Source organism: Struthio camelus, chromosome 6 (assembly GCF_040807025.1).
Source record: "Struthio camelus isolate bStrCam1 chromosome 6, bStrCam1.hap1, whole genome shotgun sequence".
NCBI lineage: Eukaryota > Metazoa > Chordata > Aves > Struthioniformes > Struthionidae > Struthio > Struthio camelus.
In genome coordinates, this window is record NC_090947.1 from 15850636 (window position 1) to 15871149 (window position 20514).

The 20514-nt window shown below is 35.9% G+C and overlaps 2 protein-coding genes across 14 annotated transcripts in view; both read left to right on the forward strand.

The window, feature by feature from the left end:
- TFPI (tissue factor pathway inhibitor) overlaps positions 1 to 18681 on the forward strand; it is a 197113-nt gene extending 178432 nt beyond the window's left edge. For 10 of the 13 annotated variants that reach the window (XM_068948353.1, XM_068948356.1, XM_068948351.1 and 7 more), the window contains 6 exons: positions 5436 to 5474; positions 8653 to 8829; positions 10402 to 10494; positions 11009 to 11104; positions 17831 to 18013; positions 18397 to 18681. In XM_068948353.1, coding sequence (XP_068804454.1) covers positions 5436 to 5474; positions 8653 to 8829; positions 10402 to 10494; positions 11009 to 11104; positions 17831 to 18013; positions 18397 to 18503 — 695 coding nt within the window. In that variant the 3' untranslated portion in view covers positions 18504 to 18681. Of the gene's footprint in view, positions 1 to 5435; positions 5475 to 8652; positions 8830 to 10401; positions 10495 to 11008; positions 11105 to 11804; positions 14591 to 17830; positions 18014 to 18396 lie in introns of those variants that run through there. The other 3 variants (XM_009666268.2, XM_068948350.1, XM_068948359.1) reach the window with 2 other exon arrangements.
- Positions 18682 to 18811: 130 nt separating this feature from the next.
- The window catches only part of CALCRL (calcitonin receptor like receptor), a 77926-nt gene continuing 76223 nt past the window's right edge, over positions 18812 to 20514 (forward strand). Inside the window, exon 1 of the mRNA XM_068948347.1 lies at positions 18812 to 19676. The gene's annotated coding sequence lies outside the window, so the exon portion shown is untranslated. The remainder of the gene's footprint in view (positions 19677 to 20514) is intronic.

The following is a 20514-nucleotide window of genomic DNA, read 5'->3' on the forward strand; positions in this document are numbered from 1 at the left end:
GTTAATGCCAGCAGAGCTAGTAACGTGGCAAGCTCATATTTTTAGAGACTAAAAAAATTCAAGCCTTGCTGATGGTCTCCTCTGGATACCTAGTATGGATCTTGCTTTCTTGGGAATCTGATGGAGTGTGTCTGGCTGTGTAAAGAGGAAGTGATGAGGAGAGAAAGATTGAGGGGCACAACAGTAATAGAGAGAAAGTTTCAGAATACGTAGCTCCTCAAAGGTGAGTGATAACACTCAGGTAATACACCAACCATGTATTTTTTTCCCAAGTCAGTTCATATATTGCATATTTATTACTTTAAACTTGGAGGTAAGATATAAGGATTCATACTCAATAGAAGGTATTTAGCTTATATTTCTCATATCAAGGTCTGTGAAATAATTCTGTTATCTCTATATTTGAGTCATTTTCTCCAACCAGAATATGCCAGTTTTAATGCATGATAGTAAAGGGGGTAGGGATGTACTGCTTAAAGCTTAAAAGGCAGGAGCTGAACTCTTGCTTCAGACTTGAGCTGAGGCTGCCACCCACTAAGCCAGATGTAAAAGACCGCTTAATCGTTTAGCTTCTGCTGTTCATCACCTGCTCAAGGGTTTATGGCTACAGAAACTGACGACCTACTTTTACTTAACCCAGTCTGAGTAGTTTTTGAGTGTAAATTAATATACTTATGTTTGTCTAGAAGATCTCTCCATCACAACAAAATGGTGTTATTTTTATGAACGCAGAAGAAGAATTAATATAATTTTAAATAGTTACTCAAATATTGGCATTAATTTTTGGCATAGTAATTGTGCATTTACCTGACAGTGGGCTTTCTAGACTAAAATTATTCCTTTTTCATCCAATTAAACAGTTTCCATGAGTCGTAAGTTTATATCAAGGACTTAACTGATGGTTTTTTTCCCTATGAACAATGAGCCCAAAAGGTTCTTTCTATATTTATTAATCTTTTGTAACAGAATATTAAAACTCACAAATGAAATCTACAGTTCATATATATATGCAAGTTTTGAAAAGGGATGTCAGCAGGGTCATTCTAAGAAAAAAACCTGCCTCTGAAGGCATTTTTCTCGCTGCTACAGTTGTATTCCACATTTTGTTTAGACAGTTGTGATTTTTCTGTATCTCGTTATGGTCCCACAAATTTAACAAATACAGTCCTTCAAGATAAAAACTGGAAGGCTCTTTTGCTTGATTAGCGTTCAGTGTCAGAAAGACCTGGAATTTGGGATGTGAAGATAGCGCTTCTTTTTCTGTCACCAGACTGGCTTTTGGCACATTACTTTTCATATTGGTTTTTAGCTGAATCCACACAATTATTGCTATCCTCAGAGCTGGGTTGTCTGCAGACTGCAGATGCTAGTATCTCATCCAACCATGCAACTTTGTGATGATTTGGAATATTTATCCTAAATTCCAGTTTAAAGGCTGACAGAGAGCTAAATTGAAGAAAGCAAGGTTGATAGATACAGAATTTGGAATGAAGAGCATACAAAAGTCGTGATGAGGTGCCATGAACAAAGTTCTGTGAAAATATTTCCTCAATCTAATGGTGCTATTTTGACCAATGGTGTTATTTTGACTTTGATGTATATTTTGTATCAAAATCTGGAACAGATCTTCTGGACCAGAACTTATACTGGCATATAATTGGCTTAATTCCATAGAATGAAACTGAAAGTTTATTTAAATGAGATCTGGCTTAGTGTCTGCATGTTGGTACTCGGCCCAGAGTACAGTATTTGGTATATGCGTGATAGTGGTCCAAGAATGTTGACTCCGCAACAAGGAACTGGAGCAACACAGACCTATCATGTCTGTATTCTCTGAACAAGTAACAGCAGATAAAACGGTTTGATGGCAAACAGAACACGCTGCAGACCATCAGCCATAAACCAGGGGTAGCTAACAATTTAACCTGCTTTTGCCAACATAATTCAGCAAAACTAAATCCTGTCTGTTAAGTCAGGCTCTGTGCATTCTCATAGTATAAGCTACATGGTTGTATTTATCTTATTCAGTGTTTCCAATGTCTATTATTGAGGAAAGATCAGTGATTTAGGTACTTTGTAGAAATCAGACTGAAAAGAAAATTTGAGTGATGGGAAATGCTTAAAAATAAAGACATACCTAAGAGATACTCAGAGAATTCTTACTGCTTACCAGTTTCTGGATTCTCAGGATAGAATCTAGATACACAAGAGGTTTTGATCAAGCATGGAGAACATAAATGTCAAGTTTTTGTTTTTTTTAAAAAAAAAAAAAAACACCTAAGGGGAAGTTGTGAGATTTATAAAGTCAGAATAAATAACTTGAGTAGTCCAAATGTCTGATTTTCTATTAGTAAGCAAAAAGTCAAGAAGTGAGCCAACATGAGTGAATTGCCCATCTTCTTAAATCAGAATAACTTTTTTTTTTTAATCTTAAATTAATAAGCCTTCAATGAAAGAAACAATCAGTTCCAAAGACTAGTTAAAGTCACTATGAGAGAGCTCAGAATGTATTTTTTCTCTGCTACAGGTTGGCCGCTCCAAGTCTCTCTAGGATACTGTTCTGATTCAAGATGCAGCCTCCTAGAAATCAACAGTGTTTTTTTTTTTTTGTCTTGTGCCCAAAAGTCACCCCTTTAGAGAGGCAAAAATTACTTTGAAGAGAAGTTTTCCTGCATCCTCAAGTGTTTACTGGATATGGTTAGAATCACAAATGTCAGCACAAGCACAGAGGTCCTGATTCTCAAGACAGTTTGTGTATATATATATCTTAAAAAGACTCCCTAACCTTTTCACCTGGCAAAATATCTGCTAGTAAAAGGCTCTGGATGTGACAGCAATGTTCATGCCTGTTCTTTACACAGCAGAAGTGCTCAGAAATATAGTGTGTTTACTCAGAAGAAATTAACTCAGCTGTGGATGTGGCTTTTTGAGTGAAACCAGGAGCAAAAGACACCATTGAAATTGTGGTGAGATTAAGAAGTTCTAGGCCTGTATAAACTCTCAGTAAATTCTTCCTGTTCTGTGCCAGAAGAGTAGAGATCACATGCCAAAGCATGATTGCTGATTCTGGCCTGAAGGAGACAGCTGCATGAAATTAATGAAATGGCCTCATGTGAGTGTCCAGAAAATAAAAAATAAAAAGAAAGAAAGAAAAAAAAAGGTCACGGGTTTAATGCAGAAGGTAGAGCCTGCAACTAACAGGAAGGACTGGAAACATGTTCAAACAAATGATATATTGCTCTAAAGTGTGTGCCATATCTTTGAATAATATTTTTTTTAAGGATGCCAGCTACATTGTCCCAGAGAAGGAAGGAAAATGTATCAGGAAAGAATTTCTACCAGATAGATAGACTTACTTTGAAATTATAATACAAGCCATGTTTCCAAAAAGAAAAAGAAAAAACAATCTAGAAAAATAAGCTGTAGTAGGCTTATGGCACACAAGGGGAGTTACAGATAATACTAAACGCTTATTAGTCTTTAGCAATACCTTTTAAAATAGGAGCCATGGCAGGTATAACACTATATATAAGATTGTTACCAACGCTTGCTCTGGAATATGGATGGAGAACAAACTGCTAAAACTACTTCCAGTTTTGATATGTGAAGAGATTGTTATAAATAGTCAACAACAAAAGAAGTTGTTAAAATTACAGATTAGAGAAAGGATGAGGATCGTATGGCTCAAGTATCTTCTGTTAGTGCTTCAGATAATCTTTTCTGTGAGATCCCGTGACAAGGAAGCAGCACAGCAGCAAGTTTGCTTTCCAGCAAGTATCATTTTCAAACTGGAGCCGTGCTAGCAGATACCTCCAAGCTGATACAGAGCATAGCACTCCTGTCTCCCCCACCCTTTGCAGTTGAGCTGACCAGCTATATCTCACACACAGTCACAAGAGAGGCTGCAGCGATGTCTTTTAAGTGTGTAATATAGAGACTTTCCCCTTGGCAATATGCTATGGGAGTCTTAACATTACTAAAATTCTGATGAGAATCTACACTTCTTTTTGAATTCCCTTTCATTTCATGTGTCAGGAAGGCTAGACCACAGGGTGCACTGAGGCTATATGAGCAGGTGGCTGAAAGAAGTGTATCCACTGAAGCAGGACGAGCCAGGAGCACTAGAAAGTAGCTCTAATCTGCATCTATCACTTACCTGATGGCATGTACCACAGGGAATTGGTACCTGCTAAAAGGAGGGCGGTGAGAGCTAAGCAGGGATATGGCCAAGGTCAGGCCATAATGAACATATTGGTTCATTAAAGTATATTTCATTGATTGACGGAGCCCTTAGCTTGCAGATTAGAACTACCTTTGCTTTCCAGCAGCTGTACCACTGTTTCTTCTCTCAGACACAGGAGGTCAGTGGAGAGAGAGTACAGGGGAGAGTTTTAGAAGAACATTTTATAATGCTGTTAAGAAAAATACAAGTTCAAAACAAGAAATATAAAGGAATGCAACTACTGTGATTACATAGGTGAGGTACGAAAGTTAATATTTCATATGGCTCTGAAAAGAGTTTGATTCTGTACCTTGCAAAACATCTCTGTAAGGGAAAAAGTGTAATCTGTCCTTGCCTGTCTCTTTCTCTCTCTTTGACCCTAAAAAATTTTCAGCCCTTATACGTTAGCCAAACTTCAACAGTCTCCTCTTGGACACCCTTGTAACTTCATGATTAGGCAGTGTCCTAGAAGGGAAAGGATGTGTGGTTTCAATCTCTGAAAAGGAATGTGGAGTTGAATTCAGATATTGAACTTCTTGAGCAAGTACAATAAAACTCAGGCTCCTACATTAAAGATGTTGATAGCAACTTCATCCGCACTGATGATGCATTGAAAAAAATAGTGCAAATAAGTTTTCTCTCTATACTACCCTCTAGACAGTTGTAGATACTTGGCAATGTGCTTTAATATCATAAACAGCATAATGAACACTTTACTCTGACACTAAATGACATAGCAAAAGGAGTTAGATAGCAAAGCCTCTCATGAAGCTTATCTTTATCGCTAACTAGATCAACTCCAAAGTTATTAGCAATATCAGTAGCTACAGGGGATAGCAGTTATGTTAAGTAAGGCTGCTGAATAAACCTGGTTTGAGGAGTAAGATTACATACTACAGCATTCTGCTTCCAGTAAGATGAAGAGGAATTTCCCTGTTCAATTCAATAAGGGCATAATTTCATTCCAATACTTTCTATATCCCCAAGTTTCAAATACAGCAGGTCTTCTCATACCACAGAACCGATACTTGAGTCCTCCAGTAGAACAAACTTTTGTGTTCCTTGTCTAATAAAGAGAAGAAAGAAGGCAGGGATATGAGGTATTCCTCCTCCTCAGCATACATAGTCACTGCTACGTACCTTAGTATTGCATCCAGATGAGACTGTTTTTGTTAAATATTTTTCTTTCTTTTTTTTTTTTTTTACATTACAGAATTCCCTGTGAAGATGATGTTAGCAAAAATTAAGAAAGGTAATTATGCTTACCTAATTTCTGAGACTCTCTTATTCAATGATAAGGGGATTAACTTCTTTTGGTAGATCCTTTATGTATTGTTCCAGGCTATCTCCTAGTAAAAACAGCAATGTCAGACTAAAGTGAAATCTTGTTCCTAGTCTTCTTCTGTATTCATCAAAGACTTTGGGGGCAAATGTGGTTACCAAACATAGTAGCTGCAATTTCTTCTCTCAAAAATAAGCACAGTGTGGCTCTTTCATTCTCTCTCTTCAGTAATGAGAAAAAGGACTCTTTAGGGATTCAAGCATTATGTAATTAGCCATGATACGGAACTTTGTATAATGTGTTTTGAGAATGATCTAAATACTCCCTTTGCTGTTAGAATGGGTTTTCCTATTTTTGCTGAAACAGAACTGTTTTAGCATTGCCTCTGCAGAAGCTAAGAGGGCTATGGCAGATACTCTAATTACAAGCTAAACAAGGCTGCAAGTTTTCCCCTGTTGAAATTCCCAAAGGGGCTGGCTATTCACAGTAATTTAAATGCCAGATGCTCAGGCTTCCTAAGTAGCCAGTGGAAAGTGGTCAGCTCCCACGTTAAGCACTGAGAATTGCTTGTGTGAAACACTCTGTCTTTTGAGGTAACCTAGGTACCTGTCATGGATATTTAAGTTTGATACTTACCATAGATCTTGTGATGACTTATCCCACCATACCTCTTTCCGTATTTGGGACTCATTTGCATTGGGCCCTATGCTGATAGCTAGAGTTCCACAAATACAAATGTGAATATATTTCTTCACAAGTCAGCTCCTTTTTCTCTGCTTGTCGATGTATCCCTCCTTCCACTCAGTTCATCTTGATTTGGTGTATATTCAATGCCACATAGAAATAGCAATATTTGCAAATACATTTTTAATAGCCTAGTTAAATCATTCATGCTAGTAAATTGATATTCTGGAATTTTTTCATACTGAGAGGATGGTTTTCTTTTTTTGTTTTCTGTCTTCTTTTTATTCTTAATGTGTGAAAAAAAAAAAAAATCCTAATGTTTATACTATGGAAGTTACTAAAGTTGATCTTCCGCAGATGCTGCAGAAGTTTTGCACTATTTCCTTTAATGTCTGACCCTTAGTTCTCTGCTTTTGATGACAAAACAGAGCATATCCTGTTAAATTCAGCTGCTGTGGTTATCGTCGACATCATTACATGTTTACTATTTTTTCCAGTAACGCGTTCTTAAATATTGAGTCTCTGGAGAAAGACATGACTTTTTAGAGGTGCAATACTAGTTTGTATATTTAGGATCATATTGCTTTCATAGCCTCTCTCTTCAAAAGCAGCTGAAAAAATTAGCTGTAAGCTCAATGTATTTGGACTTGATCTCCTTTTCCTGCAAGAACCATTTTAATATAGAGATTACTAAGTGCAGAGCAGCTGTTCATATGAAACAGTCACATTCCTCCAGTCTACTTTACATACCTTTATTATTTTTTACCTCCCTTGCTCAGTTAATATCTATCTAATACCCTCTCACTGGTATTTCACTATATTATGCAACGTTTGATGAAAGAATCGTTTCTGCAGCTCTGATTTTCAGTGAATTCCTAAGAGACAAAATATGGAATAGATACCACTGAGGTAAATTCTTGCCTCCCACGTGTCTACAAAACTGTCTTGTTTCGATTCTCAGCTGAAAGTGTATCGTATTTGCTTTGTCCATAGCTCTCTTGTTTATTGGTCTATATGAAATAAGTTTTGTAGTCTGTGAACAGTATCAATGGGTGTTATGTTTGAATAGTAAAAAAAAATTAAACGTGAACTGTATAATGCGTATAGTCACTGAGAGAGTGCGATTTTTAATGAAAGAACAAAATTAAACTCTCCAGGAGTGCTTAAATAGTTGATTTTGTTGAACATTTTAATGGTTTAGATTAGATATGATCTCTGAAAGTAGTCTTTTGCTGTTCATGAAGCTTTATAACAATTGAAGTACAAGATATTGACAATATTTCTTGGAAAAACTGTAATTACAAGCTATTATAATGCTTTATACAAATATATTAAATGCACTAATTGAATTTAGTAGTAAGTGTTATTGTTGTAGCAATGTTTTTGAAAAGTTACTTGACTAAAAATAAGTATAATAGGATGTGACTTCCTTACAAATCCATGGTCCACTTCAAAAAAAATGTTAGGGACTTCAAACTAATTGTTCTACAGTCATTTATATTAATACCACAGCCCTCTGCGTATTGTTTTAGTCTCAGTATTCTATTAAGTTTCAAGTGTAAAGGTTGCCTTATGTGTCACATCTGATATCATTATCTTATGTAATGGCTAAATACACTTTTTTCTGCAAGTCAGCGCAATCAAGAATCATATTTCAAAGTATATACCAGCAAGAATTTGAGAATACCTCCAGATCTATTTCATTATTTTTTGCATGTCTTTCTTTTAAAAATATAACTTAGAGAAAAAATTAAATGCAATGAAAAATCAGCATTTGAGGATTATAGTTTGACTGTGCGTTTTTCTTTACTGAAGCCATAATATCATGTCTTGATATTTAATCAAATTATGCTATATTAATTTACTAACTTTTTATGAGTTGATAGAGTAATTACACATTTCAGACTAGGAACTGGGACTGAAAAATGATGCTTAGAATAGCTGCCCTGCCTCCCAGTTTCCTGTATCCTTTTATAGCAGTGGACTGTCGCAGACAAAATGCATTGTTGGATTTTTTGCGTTCCTTTTTTAAAGCTATTTCCTTTTTCCTTCTGTTTTAAAATTTCTTTTTATGTGATTCACACTAACATTGACTAAAATGAGTACATAAATAGGAAGAATTTGGAAAAAATTCTGCAGAGTAAAAACCAGTTTTCATCTTCCTAGAGTTTCAGTCTAGGAGGATACTTAAAAGAAGTCATCAGTCTCCATTTTCCAAGATATAACTTACTGGATCCTGGCTGTTTGAAAAGAGAAGAAAAAGCAGTAAAAATGTCCCTATAATGTTCCAGCACAATTTTGCAATATTATAGCTAGAACAAAAGCAGTACAATAAAGCAGCAGTCTTTAGTCCAAAGTTACAAGTTTATTTTATAAACTTCTTTCAGTTCAATTGTTGTCTGAAAATGTGGGTTTTTTTTTTTTTTCTCCCCCCACCCTGTTCATTATTTGCTGTTGTTCGTAGAAAAGCCCAACTTCTGTTTTCATGAGAAAGACCCTGGAATCTGTCGAGGCTACTTTTCCAGGTATTTCTATAACAAAGAGACAAAGATATGTGAAATATTCAAGTATGGTGGGTGCCTAGGAAACCAGAACAACTTTAAGAATTTGGAGGAATGCCAGACTACCTGCCAAAGCAGCTGTAAGTTGTTGTCCTTATTATTCTTAGCTTTATTCTTGTATAAAAAAATGCTATGTTTTAAGATATTTGGCAGAGAAAAACAAAAGGCAACTTAGTGGACCCAGAAACTGCAGTAATTTATAGCTGAAACTGACGCATTCGTATATTTAGAAATATATATAAAAAAGAAAAATATAAAGTAAAAATGAAAAATTTTATAAAACTGGCATGCACTTTTAATGTTAATGAATATCTTTATTTTTACCTTTTTCATGTCATATTTTAATTCTACAGATCCGTGCAAAACATGTATTTAACCTGTGTATGAAAGTGCACAATATTAATTTTCATACATTTCCATACTGTTTCATATATTTAAGTTAAAGCAAATAGTGTGTGATATATAATTTGAAAGACAATGTTAGAAGTAATATAGGCAGATGGAACAACTGAAGTGACATCATTTTCAGCCAAAGAAGAGATTTGTTCCGCAACGAATTTCCTCATACCTTGAAACATAATACATTTCTCCATTAAACTTGCCATGAGGGGACAAACATTATAAACACAAACCTCTAGGATAGAAGTTTTGTGAAATTTGTTTTGATATATATTGTGAAAATACACATTCCTACACTGAAGAAAGCAGGGTCTTTACAGTTATAGAGACTGTAATAACAGGGAATGAAGAAATGGACCTATTCTGTTGCAGCCACACAAGGCTTCATAATTTAGCTAAGATATGCCAGCTGCTTGGCTTTGTAATGTCAGAATATGTAAATATATATATATTTACCCATACATCTGACTATATTCCTTTCAAACTAGTTTTCACAGTTAAAAAGAGTTCCAACATGGGAACTTCTGTTTTTACTGTTTTTCTGTTTCCTTATTCTGTGCTGCTGGCTTTGCACCACAGAATCATAACCTAGGGAATGAGGAAAGTTCACTTCCTTCACTTCTGGATGATTTAGCTAGCCAGCTTAGGCTATGAAACAGGCATTTAAACTGACCCCAGATCATCCTTCCACTTCCTCCTACTATGAGTTCTTATGAGGTGTTCTATTTCAGAATACAGTAACCTTTGTAACTCTGCTTCTCAAAGTACTTCATTTTATTCATACATCAAATACATTTTCCCATCCAAGGCTGCAGACACTTTTGTCTTACTGGTCTCTCAGGGGGCTTTTTCCAGGACTGTTTCATAATCTCTTTTTGGCAAGGGGGACTTGAGCTCATTCAAATTTAGAATAGGACAGATCCACTATGGTTCCTTTTTTAAGAACTTTTTGAAGATACACATACAGGGCCATGTGCTTTTTCCCTCCCTTCCTGAAGCATTTTTCTTAAGCTCTGATTCCACTTTTACCTCCTGGACTAAGAGTTCCAGAATGCTTTTTTTTTTTTTTCCCCTAACTTTAATCTGGAATGACAACTCCTTATAAATTTATCTTAATATCCAACAATAAGAGGAAGACGTTTTAGAATCATTGCTATTATTTAAATAGGTCAAAGTTATTACCTTAGAGATGCTAAAACGTTGATATTGATTGTTTTTCTTGTTTCCTCCTCATTGTTTTCATTTTCTTTTAGCAAATCTATTGCCAATTGCTCCAACTGAAGATCATCCAAACACTGTGAACAGTAGTTCCCCGGAAGAACCCAACGAGTTTCCTGGGTTTTTTGGTAAGAATTTGCTTTTTCTGTTTATTGTTATAATATTTTTTAAATGCAGAGACTCCTTGTCTTGTTCACTCATTTTCCAATGTACTTGAGGATACGTATCTTAGCTGAAATATATAAGCATAGTATAACCAGCTAGTAACATTAAATCAGTTTTGTAGCCATTTGGTTGTCAGTAATAATACATATTTTGAAAGAGAGTTATAATTGCAAAGGCTAGAATGTTTCCTAGTAATATAGTAATAACCTTACCAAATTGTGTTCCATTTAAATCTTACATCAATAAAATTAAGGAAGAAAAAGGAATCCAGCCTAAAGAACGTCAAAGCATCAGTTGCCTCAGAACATCAGTTTAATATGCCTTTGGGACCTGAAGCAAAGTTGCTTTCTAGTGGTATTAATAACAGCATGGAGCAAGGCAAATGAATACCAATCACAGGTTATTTTCAGGGCTTTGCTGTATCTAGATATTCCATCATTTATTGTTCTCCCTACCCACTTTTTTTTTTTCTTTTAGTAAATTTATTGCCAACTGCTCCAAATGAAGAGCAGTCCAACATTGTGAACGGTAGTTCCCCAGAGGAAGAACGTGACCAGATTCCCAGTTTTTTTGGTGAGTATTTGCTTTTCCAGTTCTAACTCTCAGTCTATTAAATGCAGACACTGCTTTGCTTTTCCATTTCCACTCATATTTCAATATATCCAATACATGTGACTAAGGAACAGGTTTTTGTCTGTATCAAAGGTCTTCATTAGCAGAAAAAGTCATAGCAAAATAATTGATACTTGCCCATCTTCTATGGTTTTAGCAAAGTGAAAGACTGACTGACCAAACCTTGTCCTCTTCTGGAAGTGTGCACTTCCTGAAGTGTTGATACATACAAAGATTTAAAGACCAAAAGCAAAGACCCAAGCAGTGGTGTTCACTTCTGTTAGTCAGAAGTATACTTTTTTGGTCATCTGATTGGCAGCTAACTTAAAACTCCTTTCATCCATTAAGATAGGACCATATTTGGATTTTGGTATATGGCACAATACATCTACCATACTAAACTATTATTTTCACTAAGGTCACGTTAAACTCAGTTCTGAAAGTGATTATAACCAAAGTGAGTGCAAATTACTTTTGGGTCTTCTTCAAGGTATTTTTACACTCATGTATGGTATAGTGCAAATGGAAGTCTGGACCATTATTTCAGAGGCTAGGTTTTAACAATTTCTGCAGCTGGGGGCTGTGTACTGTAGACCACTGGTATTTGCTGACACTATAAAGGGTGATTGAATTTGAGGCATGTCGTTTTTATGATCCACAGTTGTGCAAGAGGAAACAAGAAACAGTTGGAAAAAGACACAGCATTCCTACCAAGTATTTCTGTTGGTTTTTTGCATTTACACTTACTTGTACTTCTGGGGATTGAGTGATGGCTTGCAAATTCATTAAGTTTTTTGTCTTTTATATTATCTATAACATGAGAAGATGCAGAATAATGTTCATGTGCTCTTTGCTTAAAAAGATATTTTGTCTAATGAAGCTTGAGTGTGTGCTGTATTCTATTTTTTGCATGTGTTGTGATCACAGGCACTTTTGGGTTGAGGTAAGTTTCTGTGACAGTTGGATGTTTTTTTGCAACATACAGAGCACCAATGTTATTAGAACACCTTAAGGTAGAACAGTAAAGCTTTTAGTAGCTTATTTTACTAAAACATTTGGGTGATTTAAGGCCTGGTAGTAAGTTTAAGGACATAATAGCATACACGTTCCTTGAGGGTATTTCCTCACAATATGATTCCCTAAATCCCCAGCATAACTAACCTATACAAGCAAAAGGGCATGTTTCACTATGTTTTCTCAGAGGAAACTGAAAATGAAGGGTTTCTTGGTGGTATCAGCATTACTGAATTTTCTGGCAGAGTAGATGTTGGGAGGGAGAGGTGAAGGTAAGAGAAGGTCAAAAGGCTGAGAAGTTGGTAGGAGAAAGGCTGGGGGACTAACAGTGCATGGAGCCAGTATAGTTGAATGGCTCAGGTAAGAAACATGGCTTTGGAAGGACCAGTGAGTTTCAAGGGAAAGTCTGAAGATTCCTCACTTTTCTCCCCACAGAAATGCAGGACTATATACCTTTGCCTGTCCTGCAGCCACCTGCCCCCATGCAGCCATTCACTGCCATTCTTTCAGGCTGCTGGGATAGGCTAAGGTCCTGGGCTTTCTGCCTTCCCGTTTCAGGGAGACGAGAGGCTAGGGCCAGCATGGACAGTGGACGTTCTCCAAAGACCTGTGGAGAACAGAGCTTCCAATCCTGCTGTTTCAAGGGGTAGGGTTGTAAACTGATAGTGCAAGGTAGAGCCATCTCACACAAATGTGCTCTGTGACTCGCCGTAACCTTCAGTGAGGCCTGTGCATACATTAGGTTGGGATGGACTATCTGAGATGGAATGGCTGATTCCCGTCTTCTCAAGTACAGGCAAAGTAGCTGGCCTGCTGCCATAAGATATATTGTACATGTATATCAGCCTATGTGTTTTCTTTTTTAAAATAAATCATTAACAAAAAATTGCAAGGAGTTGCTCCTTATAGGATACCTTACCTTGCAATTGAAATGCTATCTCATCTTGATTTCAAGAAAAAATGCAGATATGCATGCATATAACATGGAACTTCTAGTACTGTCTCTCAGCAATGAACGTCCTGCAGAGAATGAAGACTGTTCTCGCCTGATTCTTCTGCAAGATCTAAACTTTTATTCTTGGGAAGTTAGAGAAAGTGAACCCAAAAATTAAACCTTCCATTGTGAAATTAAACAAAATGATCTGTGATAGGAAATTACCAGTGCTATACTCCACATTTGACTTGTGAAATACAAACAGAATGCAGGATCAAAAGTCAATTTTCAGCTCAGTGAGTATGGAATGGCACATAGACTCCGTTGCTGTTATTACTTCTCAAAGTCACGGCCAGATCTTTTACTAATATAAGTAGACATAACTGTATTTGAGATAATGGATCTGCACCACTTTGTATCTATAGAGGACTGTCAAGTGCAAATTACTATTTTTGTAACAGCTTGTCTACTTAAAATTCTTTTGTTTTATTCTTTGCTGCAGCCAGAAATGAGCAACTGAAGTCTGCATACATCAAAAAATCTTGCAGTAAATCTGAAAGCTTTATGAATGTCACACTCTTGCGTCTAAAAAAAGAGAATGCCGTAAGCGTTGTATCTTACCTAGCTCATGAAGTTATTTTTGAACTTCTTCTGTACTACGATCAATTAACATTTCATTATCACATGTCTCAACCTCAAATAAGTCTGAGGGAGAATGTTTATTGTTGCAATGCAGGGTTGGGATTGTTTTTGATAAATATAAGTCTATAAAATAAATCTGAATATGCATATATCAGAGATTCTGAAGTATGATAATGTCATCTGTTCCCACCACCAAGGGCGTTCAAGAAGAGGCTATATTATAAGAATTAATATTAAACCATACACTTTTAAAGGTTGCCTAGGTTGCAGTGAAGGTAAGACTGAAAACAGTCTTTTTGTATCTGCCCTTTATGTCATATGATTAGTTTACTTAATTTTTCAGAAACAAAATATCACATACTGCAGTTTTGGATCTTATTCTATCACTAAAACAAAACCAGTCCAAACCTTTGCACTGTCAAGAAAAAGAAGTAACAGAAGGATCTGCACTGTATTTTGCTGTCATAAAACTTGAAGGCCATATGAAAAGCTCCTGCAGAGCTAGTGATGGGAATTCTAGTTCCCAAGCCCCACATGAGATGTGTTCCAAGGTCTAATCTCCTTCAAACGTTTCAATAGAATTAGCACGTTTCTGAGGAACAGTTTGTATTTCGTTGTATCAGCATTTTCTGAAAGAAGACTTTTCACTTGGATAATTTTTAGGCAATTCAGCTTGGAAGCTTTCATTTGTCCTTTACCTATAGTCATTGCATTTTTTTCTCATGTCTGGTCATGAACTGAGTTATATCACATATTTTCTGGCAAATAATATATACATGGCAAATCCAGGTTGATAAGATTGCTCTTGAATATTTAAGACTTGTTTAAAATCAGATATTTGAATAAACAGAATAGCATGAACACAAGGGGTGAAGGCAGCATATTAAGGCCTGTTGCCGTCAGTGTAAATACATACTTGATTTCTGTAGAAATTGCATCAAAGTGCAGGGCCATGGGATGGGTGAACGTGTAAAATAAGTTGGAAAGCATTTCCTTTCATCTATTAACTTTTAGGCTCCTTTGATCCAACTGATGTTAACATAATGGGTTATGTAATGTAATGAGTTATGTAACATGATAATGTGAAAACAGTATAGCTGAAATGTAATCTAAGTTGAGAAAAAGATGAAATTAAAAACAACATTTCTATCTGAAATACTTTCTTAATAAAGTTAACACTTGCAATTAATGCATAGACCTGCAATAATTAGATAACGGTAAAATTTAATTCTGGCAGTGTGGCACGTATGGTCATTTTTTTACTGTTCTTGGTTCATAGCCCTTCCTGTCTCTGTAGTTTTGTGGGTGGTGGGATTTGTTTATTTCTTTTTAAAACTTTTTTTTTGTTTTTTTTTACGTAGAAATAGCAGGAGATAAAACATTTCAAAAACTTGCAGAAAAATGAGTTCGTAAAACCAAAACATTTGACAGAGAAACTCAGAAACAGGTGTATTATTTAAAATTACTGTAACGTTATATGCTTAAGTACATTGGTAGAAGCTGGGGCTGAACAGAAAAAATTAATTTGGGTCTAATGAATACGTAAGCACCCAGTGCACGTGTTAACATATCTGCTCATAGGTTTATAGGTAGACCTGCTAATGAAGATGGTGGGCTGGGCACTACGTAGTATGTATTTTATGTTTACAATAGCTTCAAGTTAACAAGTCTTTTAGTGATCGGTATATTAAAATCAATTCATAATTTTTATAATTCTCAGCAGATAGGAAGTTATGATAAATCTTGTTTCTTTTTTATTTTAATATAGTATTTTGTTGGAACAATGGATGCTAAATGGCCAAAATAAAAGGTTTTCTTCATGGGCTGGCTGCTTCTGTGAATGTAAAGAATATACAGATATTTAAAAATGACAAAGATTAACAGGAATAGTGTTTTGGTGTGGGGGGCACTTCCCTTATTAATCGTCTGCACAAAGAACAACATAATTTTTAGAAAGATATACATATGTAGTACATCGGTAGTCATTATTTGTCAGTAATCACAGCACTGCCTCCTAAAGCATACTACCAATGTGAGAACTTCTTGAGGTGGCTCTGGAGTCTCTCTGGAAAATCTACATACCAGATAAGTAATTTATATCGCAGAATATATATTTAAATTCTACTGCATAATTAGCAAACCCATGCTATTTGCCCCCTTCACCACTGGCAAGCCTTTCTATTTTCTTCTTTTTAGGTTCACAAATTCTCAGTTTAAGATAGGTAAGTATATTTTCCTTTAATGTTGCTGAACACGTGCTTTGAAGGCTAACATCTTCTCCAGCCAGAGTCTAGAAGAAGTTAGTTCTAGACACAAGAGTTATCAGTTACAGCTGGTATAGTAAAAAAAATAGTAGATTTAACGTGGGCACTTACTCTGGATAGAGAGTGAACGTCCTTATTTATGTCACAGATATAAAAAAAAAATTAATTAGTGTTTATTTTATAACCTGGAACGCACTCAATTTGTCTTGAAATACCAATTTATGCCTCAGTTTTTGCACTGAGGATTCTTTTATATTACAGAATCCTATCTGTTGTAGGATTCTTTTTGAATAGTATGATGTTGCTAATACAGCTTTGAATATATTAATAATTTCATTTTGCTGTCTTATTTTTCCAGAAATTACTGTTCTATTTCTTTCACAGCAATTCTTCACACATTTTCTCCACATCAGTTCAGCTGTTATGCTTAGCAGACAAACCTTTTTCAGCTGTTATAGTATATGTAAGACAAGTAAAATGTAACATGTTCTTTTTAGATATTTTCTTGTCTTAGACTGCGCAAGTTAATTCATAACTTCTTGCTTTCAGCCACTCATCTGTTTCCTACTTTGTCTCTTCTGACAACAGGATGCCTTTGGTTCTGTTATAACCCAAGCTATTCCCTAGAATTTTCACTTGGTCTTTCCTCTGAACCAGTTTTGCCAGCTGCTTGACTTTAAGAAGGCCATCCACCTAGCCTCACGTTTTCCTTTTATGCACTCTAACCTCAGGTAGCTCTGCTGCTCCTTGAAGAAAAATGGCACCCTCTTGGATACCTAATAACATGATATAAAGGCTCCCATCAGCTTCTTACTTGTCGTACAGCAAATATATCAGTTCTGATTTTTGCATACAGAGTCAGCCTGAGTCACTCCAGGGCAATAGAGATGATAAGGTTTCTCCAGGTTTTGGAGTTCTGGCATGGGTGAGCTTCTTGAACTTATTCCAGTGCCCAGATAGTTTGGGTAACTCATGTTCATCTTCCAGTGTTTTCAGTTCTCACACTTTCGCTTGCAGCAACACTGAAGTAACAAAACATCACCCTCACCTTGGAACTCTGAAAACCTCACAGCAGCACTAGAGCAGCAGCATCTCGATTGCTTTGTGCACTTGCTCTTCAACTTTGACGTTTTGTTAGGCTGCCAGCTACAAGTTTTCTCATGCTGATTGCTCAGAATTTTCCAGTAGCACAACTTCTAGTACTAAACTTAGGTCAAGATTTCCATATTCATACAAAAAAAAAAAAACTACATTAAGGTAATAAATACTGCATCAGAAATGCTGGTGGTTTTCACCTTCTGTCTGATTTCAAAATTCCTAACAGCAATTAGGAAAAATCACTTCATTAACCATTGTGAGTATTCACCATATTTTTAAAGTTATCTGTGTTTAATTGCCTTTCTCTTTCTACAAAGCGTTCACTTGAAACTTCTCTAAATGAATTTTGGTATTATCTCCTACTACAGAACTAGCAATTTTATCACTAAATACATAGGAAAAATCCTGCTTTCAGATAAGCTTTCATGGGCTCTTGGACTTCATAGCAAGGGTATTTGCTCCAGTACTTTTGTAGTCATAAAATGACAAATGCTTATGTAAAGTGTTCTGGATTTGCAGGTGGACAGAATTATATTTGCCATTAAATTTCATAGAAATTTTGAAGTTCTTTGAGTTTCAAATCTCATCTATAATATTGTCATAACAGAAATGTTTTCATCTTTTTGCATAGCCATTGTTATGTGCATTTTACATATGCAGTCAATTATCTGCAGTACTGAAATAAGTGGTAAACTGCAGTGTTGTCTCTAAGCTTGTTTTTCTTGATATTTCTAGAACTACCCCCTATCCCTTCTTTGTGCTTGACCCCTATGGACAGAGGGCTATGTAGAGCCAAAGAGACGAGATTTTTCTACAACTACTCGACAGGAAAATGTCGCCCATTTAGCTACAGTGGTTGTGGTGGGAATGAAAATAATTTCACCTCGAGAAAGTCATGTTTGAGCATCTGCAAGAAAGGTATAGCTTCTGCTGTTGCTACAGGTTTATGTTTGCAAGAGGTAAATGTTATGTAGGGTGGGGGCTGAAACATTCTTGCAACTTTTGAAAATCACTGTTGGGCTGCTAAAGTGTAGTAGAGTTTTAGAAACATGTGAATGGTAATCAGAGGAGAAACAAAGCTAGAGAGAAAAGGATGGACAGTAAAAGACTGTGTACAAGAAGAGAAGTAAGACAGCCAGGCGTTGGTCAGGCATATGAAGACTTTAGGTAAGATAGAATGTTGTTCTTTCTTATTTTAAGAATGTTCCTTGAAAGCAGCACTTGTCTCTTTCTTATTTCAGATCATCTTGAGTGTGTTAGTCATACAGTGTCTAAACTTGCTTTCTTCATTTTACCTTTAGGATTCATTAAAAGAAAAGGTGAAAGAAGATTAATAAAAATCAAGAAGAAAAGAAAGAAACAGTCAGTAAAGGTTGTGGGAGATGAAATCATCACTGAAAAAGTATAACTGATTTTTATAGAAATGTGAAGTATCCTGCTACTCGCCTGTGAATGAAAGCCTTAAGTGTATACCATTTAAATATTTTTACTGTACTGATTATTTTGATTAGATGTTATTAAGTTGCTTATATTTTTATTATGTATTCCTCATTCATTTTAATAAACATTACCTTTTACTTTGATAAGGGCTCTTAAAATGTAATTTAGCTCTACGTGCATACCAGAACTGAACTATAACTCAATGATTAAAAAGTAGTCAGGGTTCAGTTTTAATTTATTGCCCCATTATTCTTTTCTGAAATCTGTTTTGGGGCTAAAAAAGCATAATGCTTGTCAAAGAATAATCACTTGTCAAGTGTGATTATTTCAATCTTAGGTTTAGAGAAAGGTCTCTTGCTAAGAATAGGGAATAGGCTTTGAGTTTATTTCTAACTGGATTTCTTTTAGGTCGTGCAAGCTAGATGTAACTCCACTGAAGTGCATAGAATTACGCTACTGTAAAATGAATGTAAGATCAGAATTAACCCACCAAGTCCAAAAAGAGAATGTTCAAGTTGTAAGTGTGCAAGGCAATGTGACATTTACATTGTGTGTACAAATGTGACAATTACAGATATTTACCATGATTTTTAAATATACTTGCTGGGGTCGTTGAGCTTATCCTTGTTACTGAAGTAAACACATGGCTAGCAGGTCATAATTTCCAGAAATACATATTTAATTCTTACAAAAAGCCGAACAAATTCCATTCATAGATCAAGAAATAAGTACAGTTACTGTAGAGGTAACATTACACTTGCCCTCTAGTTGAGAATTTTTTTTTTTTTTACCCTAACATGAAACAGTGGCTAAGTCCCTGCCCCTCTCTAAAGCACCTGTCTGATCTTGGGTAAATCTTTTCTAACAAAGTTTTTTTAAAAGGAAAGGGGAAAAAAAAGGTCATTAGTTTCCTAATAACATTCTCAGAAGTTCCCTGCTGCCTGTGAAACAAAAGATAACTGGACATTTTTGAAATTTTCTCCTATCTTTGTTGCTGAAAACCTTTTTTTATATATCATGTTTTCTCTTTATGCTTAAGACTCCGCTGAGAATAACACCGCTGCCATTTGTTAGAGGTGGTATGCATATCTGAAAGGATGTGAGGGACTCGGATACTGTAGCAAAGGGCAAGGACAGCAAGGTCAGAGTAATTCATGATCAATTGTCTTAATCTGCCTTTGTATGTGCGCTATGAATTGCATGTGAGATTTCAGAAAACCTATGGGTTTTTTACATGCCTGATGAGTTTTGGACTAGCTCCACAGAGACTAGCTTTACTGCTGAAAATGGAAATATTTATGCATGCTAAAGATCTGAGGGCCTAACTAAAAGTTACGGATTTTTATGTAGAAATCCTGTCATAGTCCCATTTCTGGTGCCCAAATTCTTTTGCAACTCTTTCAGTTCAAAATCTATTAAGTCTAATTTGAAAAATGCTAATGAAGCTGAAATGTACACTAAAGCTTATTTATGTAGTCTTTTTGTATAAAATGTATGAGTGTCACAGGCTTAAGCTGTAGTAACTTTATGAATTGGACAGCTGCAGTTCTCACAGAGGAAATCCGTAAAGTTCATAGACTGCTGAAGAGTAGCCTTGTCATTTCTCCACACGGAATTAATCTGGCGTAAACGTCATTAACTGCCATTTTCAGTTCCAGTTTGACATCTTCCAGTTCTGGTTCAAAATTTTTTATTGATTGTACTCTCCAAGTATGTTCTGTACACCATGGACTGGGAGTAGAACCTGTAGATGTGAGCTGTCCTGTGCGGGAACAAAGCACAAAGTAAGTTAGACACTCGGACCAACCTGAATTTGTCATTGCAGACAAGTGGAGAGCCCACAATTTAAACTGCTCCCAGGCCCTTCCACTTGTAGCTAAGCAACTGCCTTAGCACAGTACTGTACATGTCCTACTAAAGCAGGAGTCTCTGTGGGTACATCTGATACCAGAGAGGCAGGACTTACCAGTCTGGCTGAA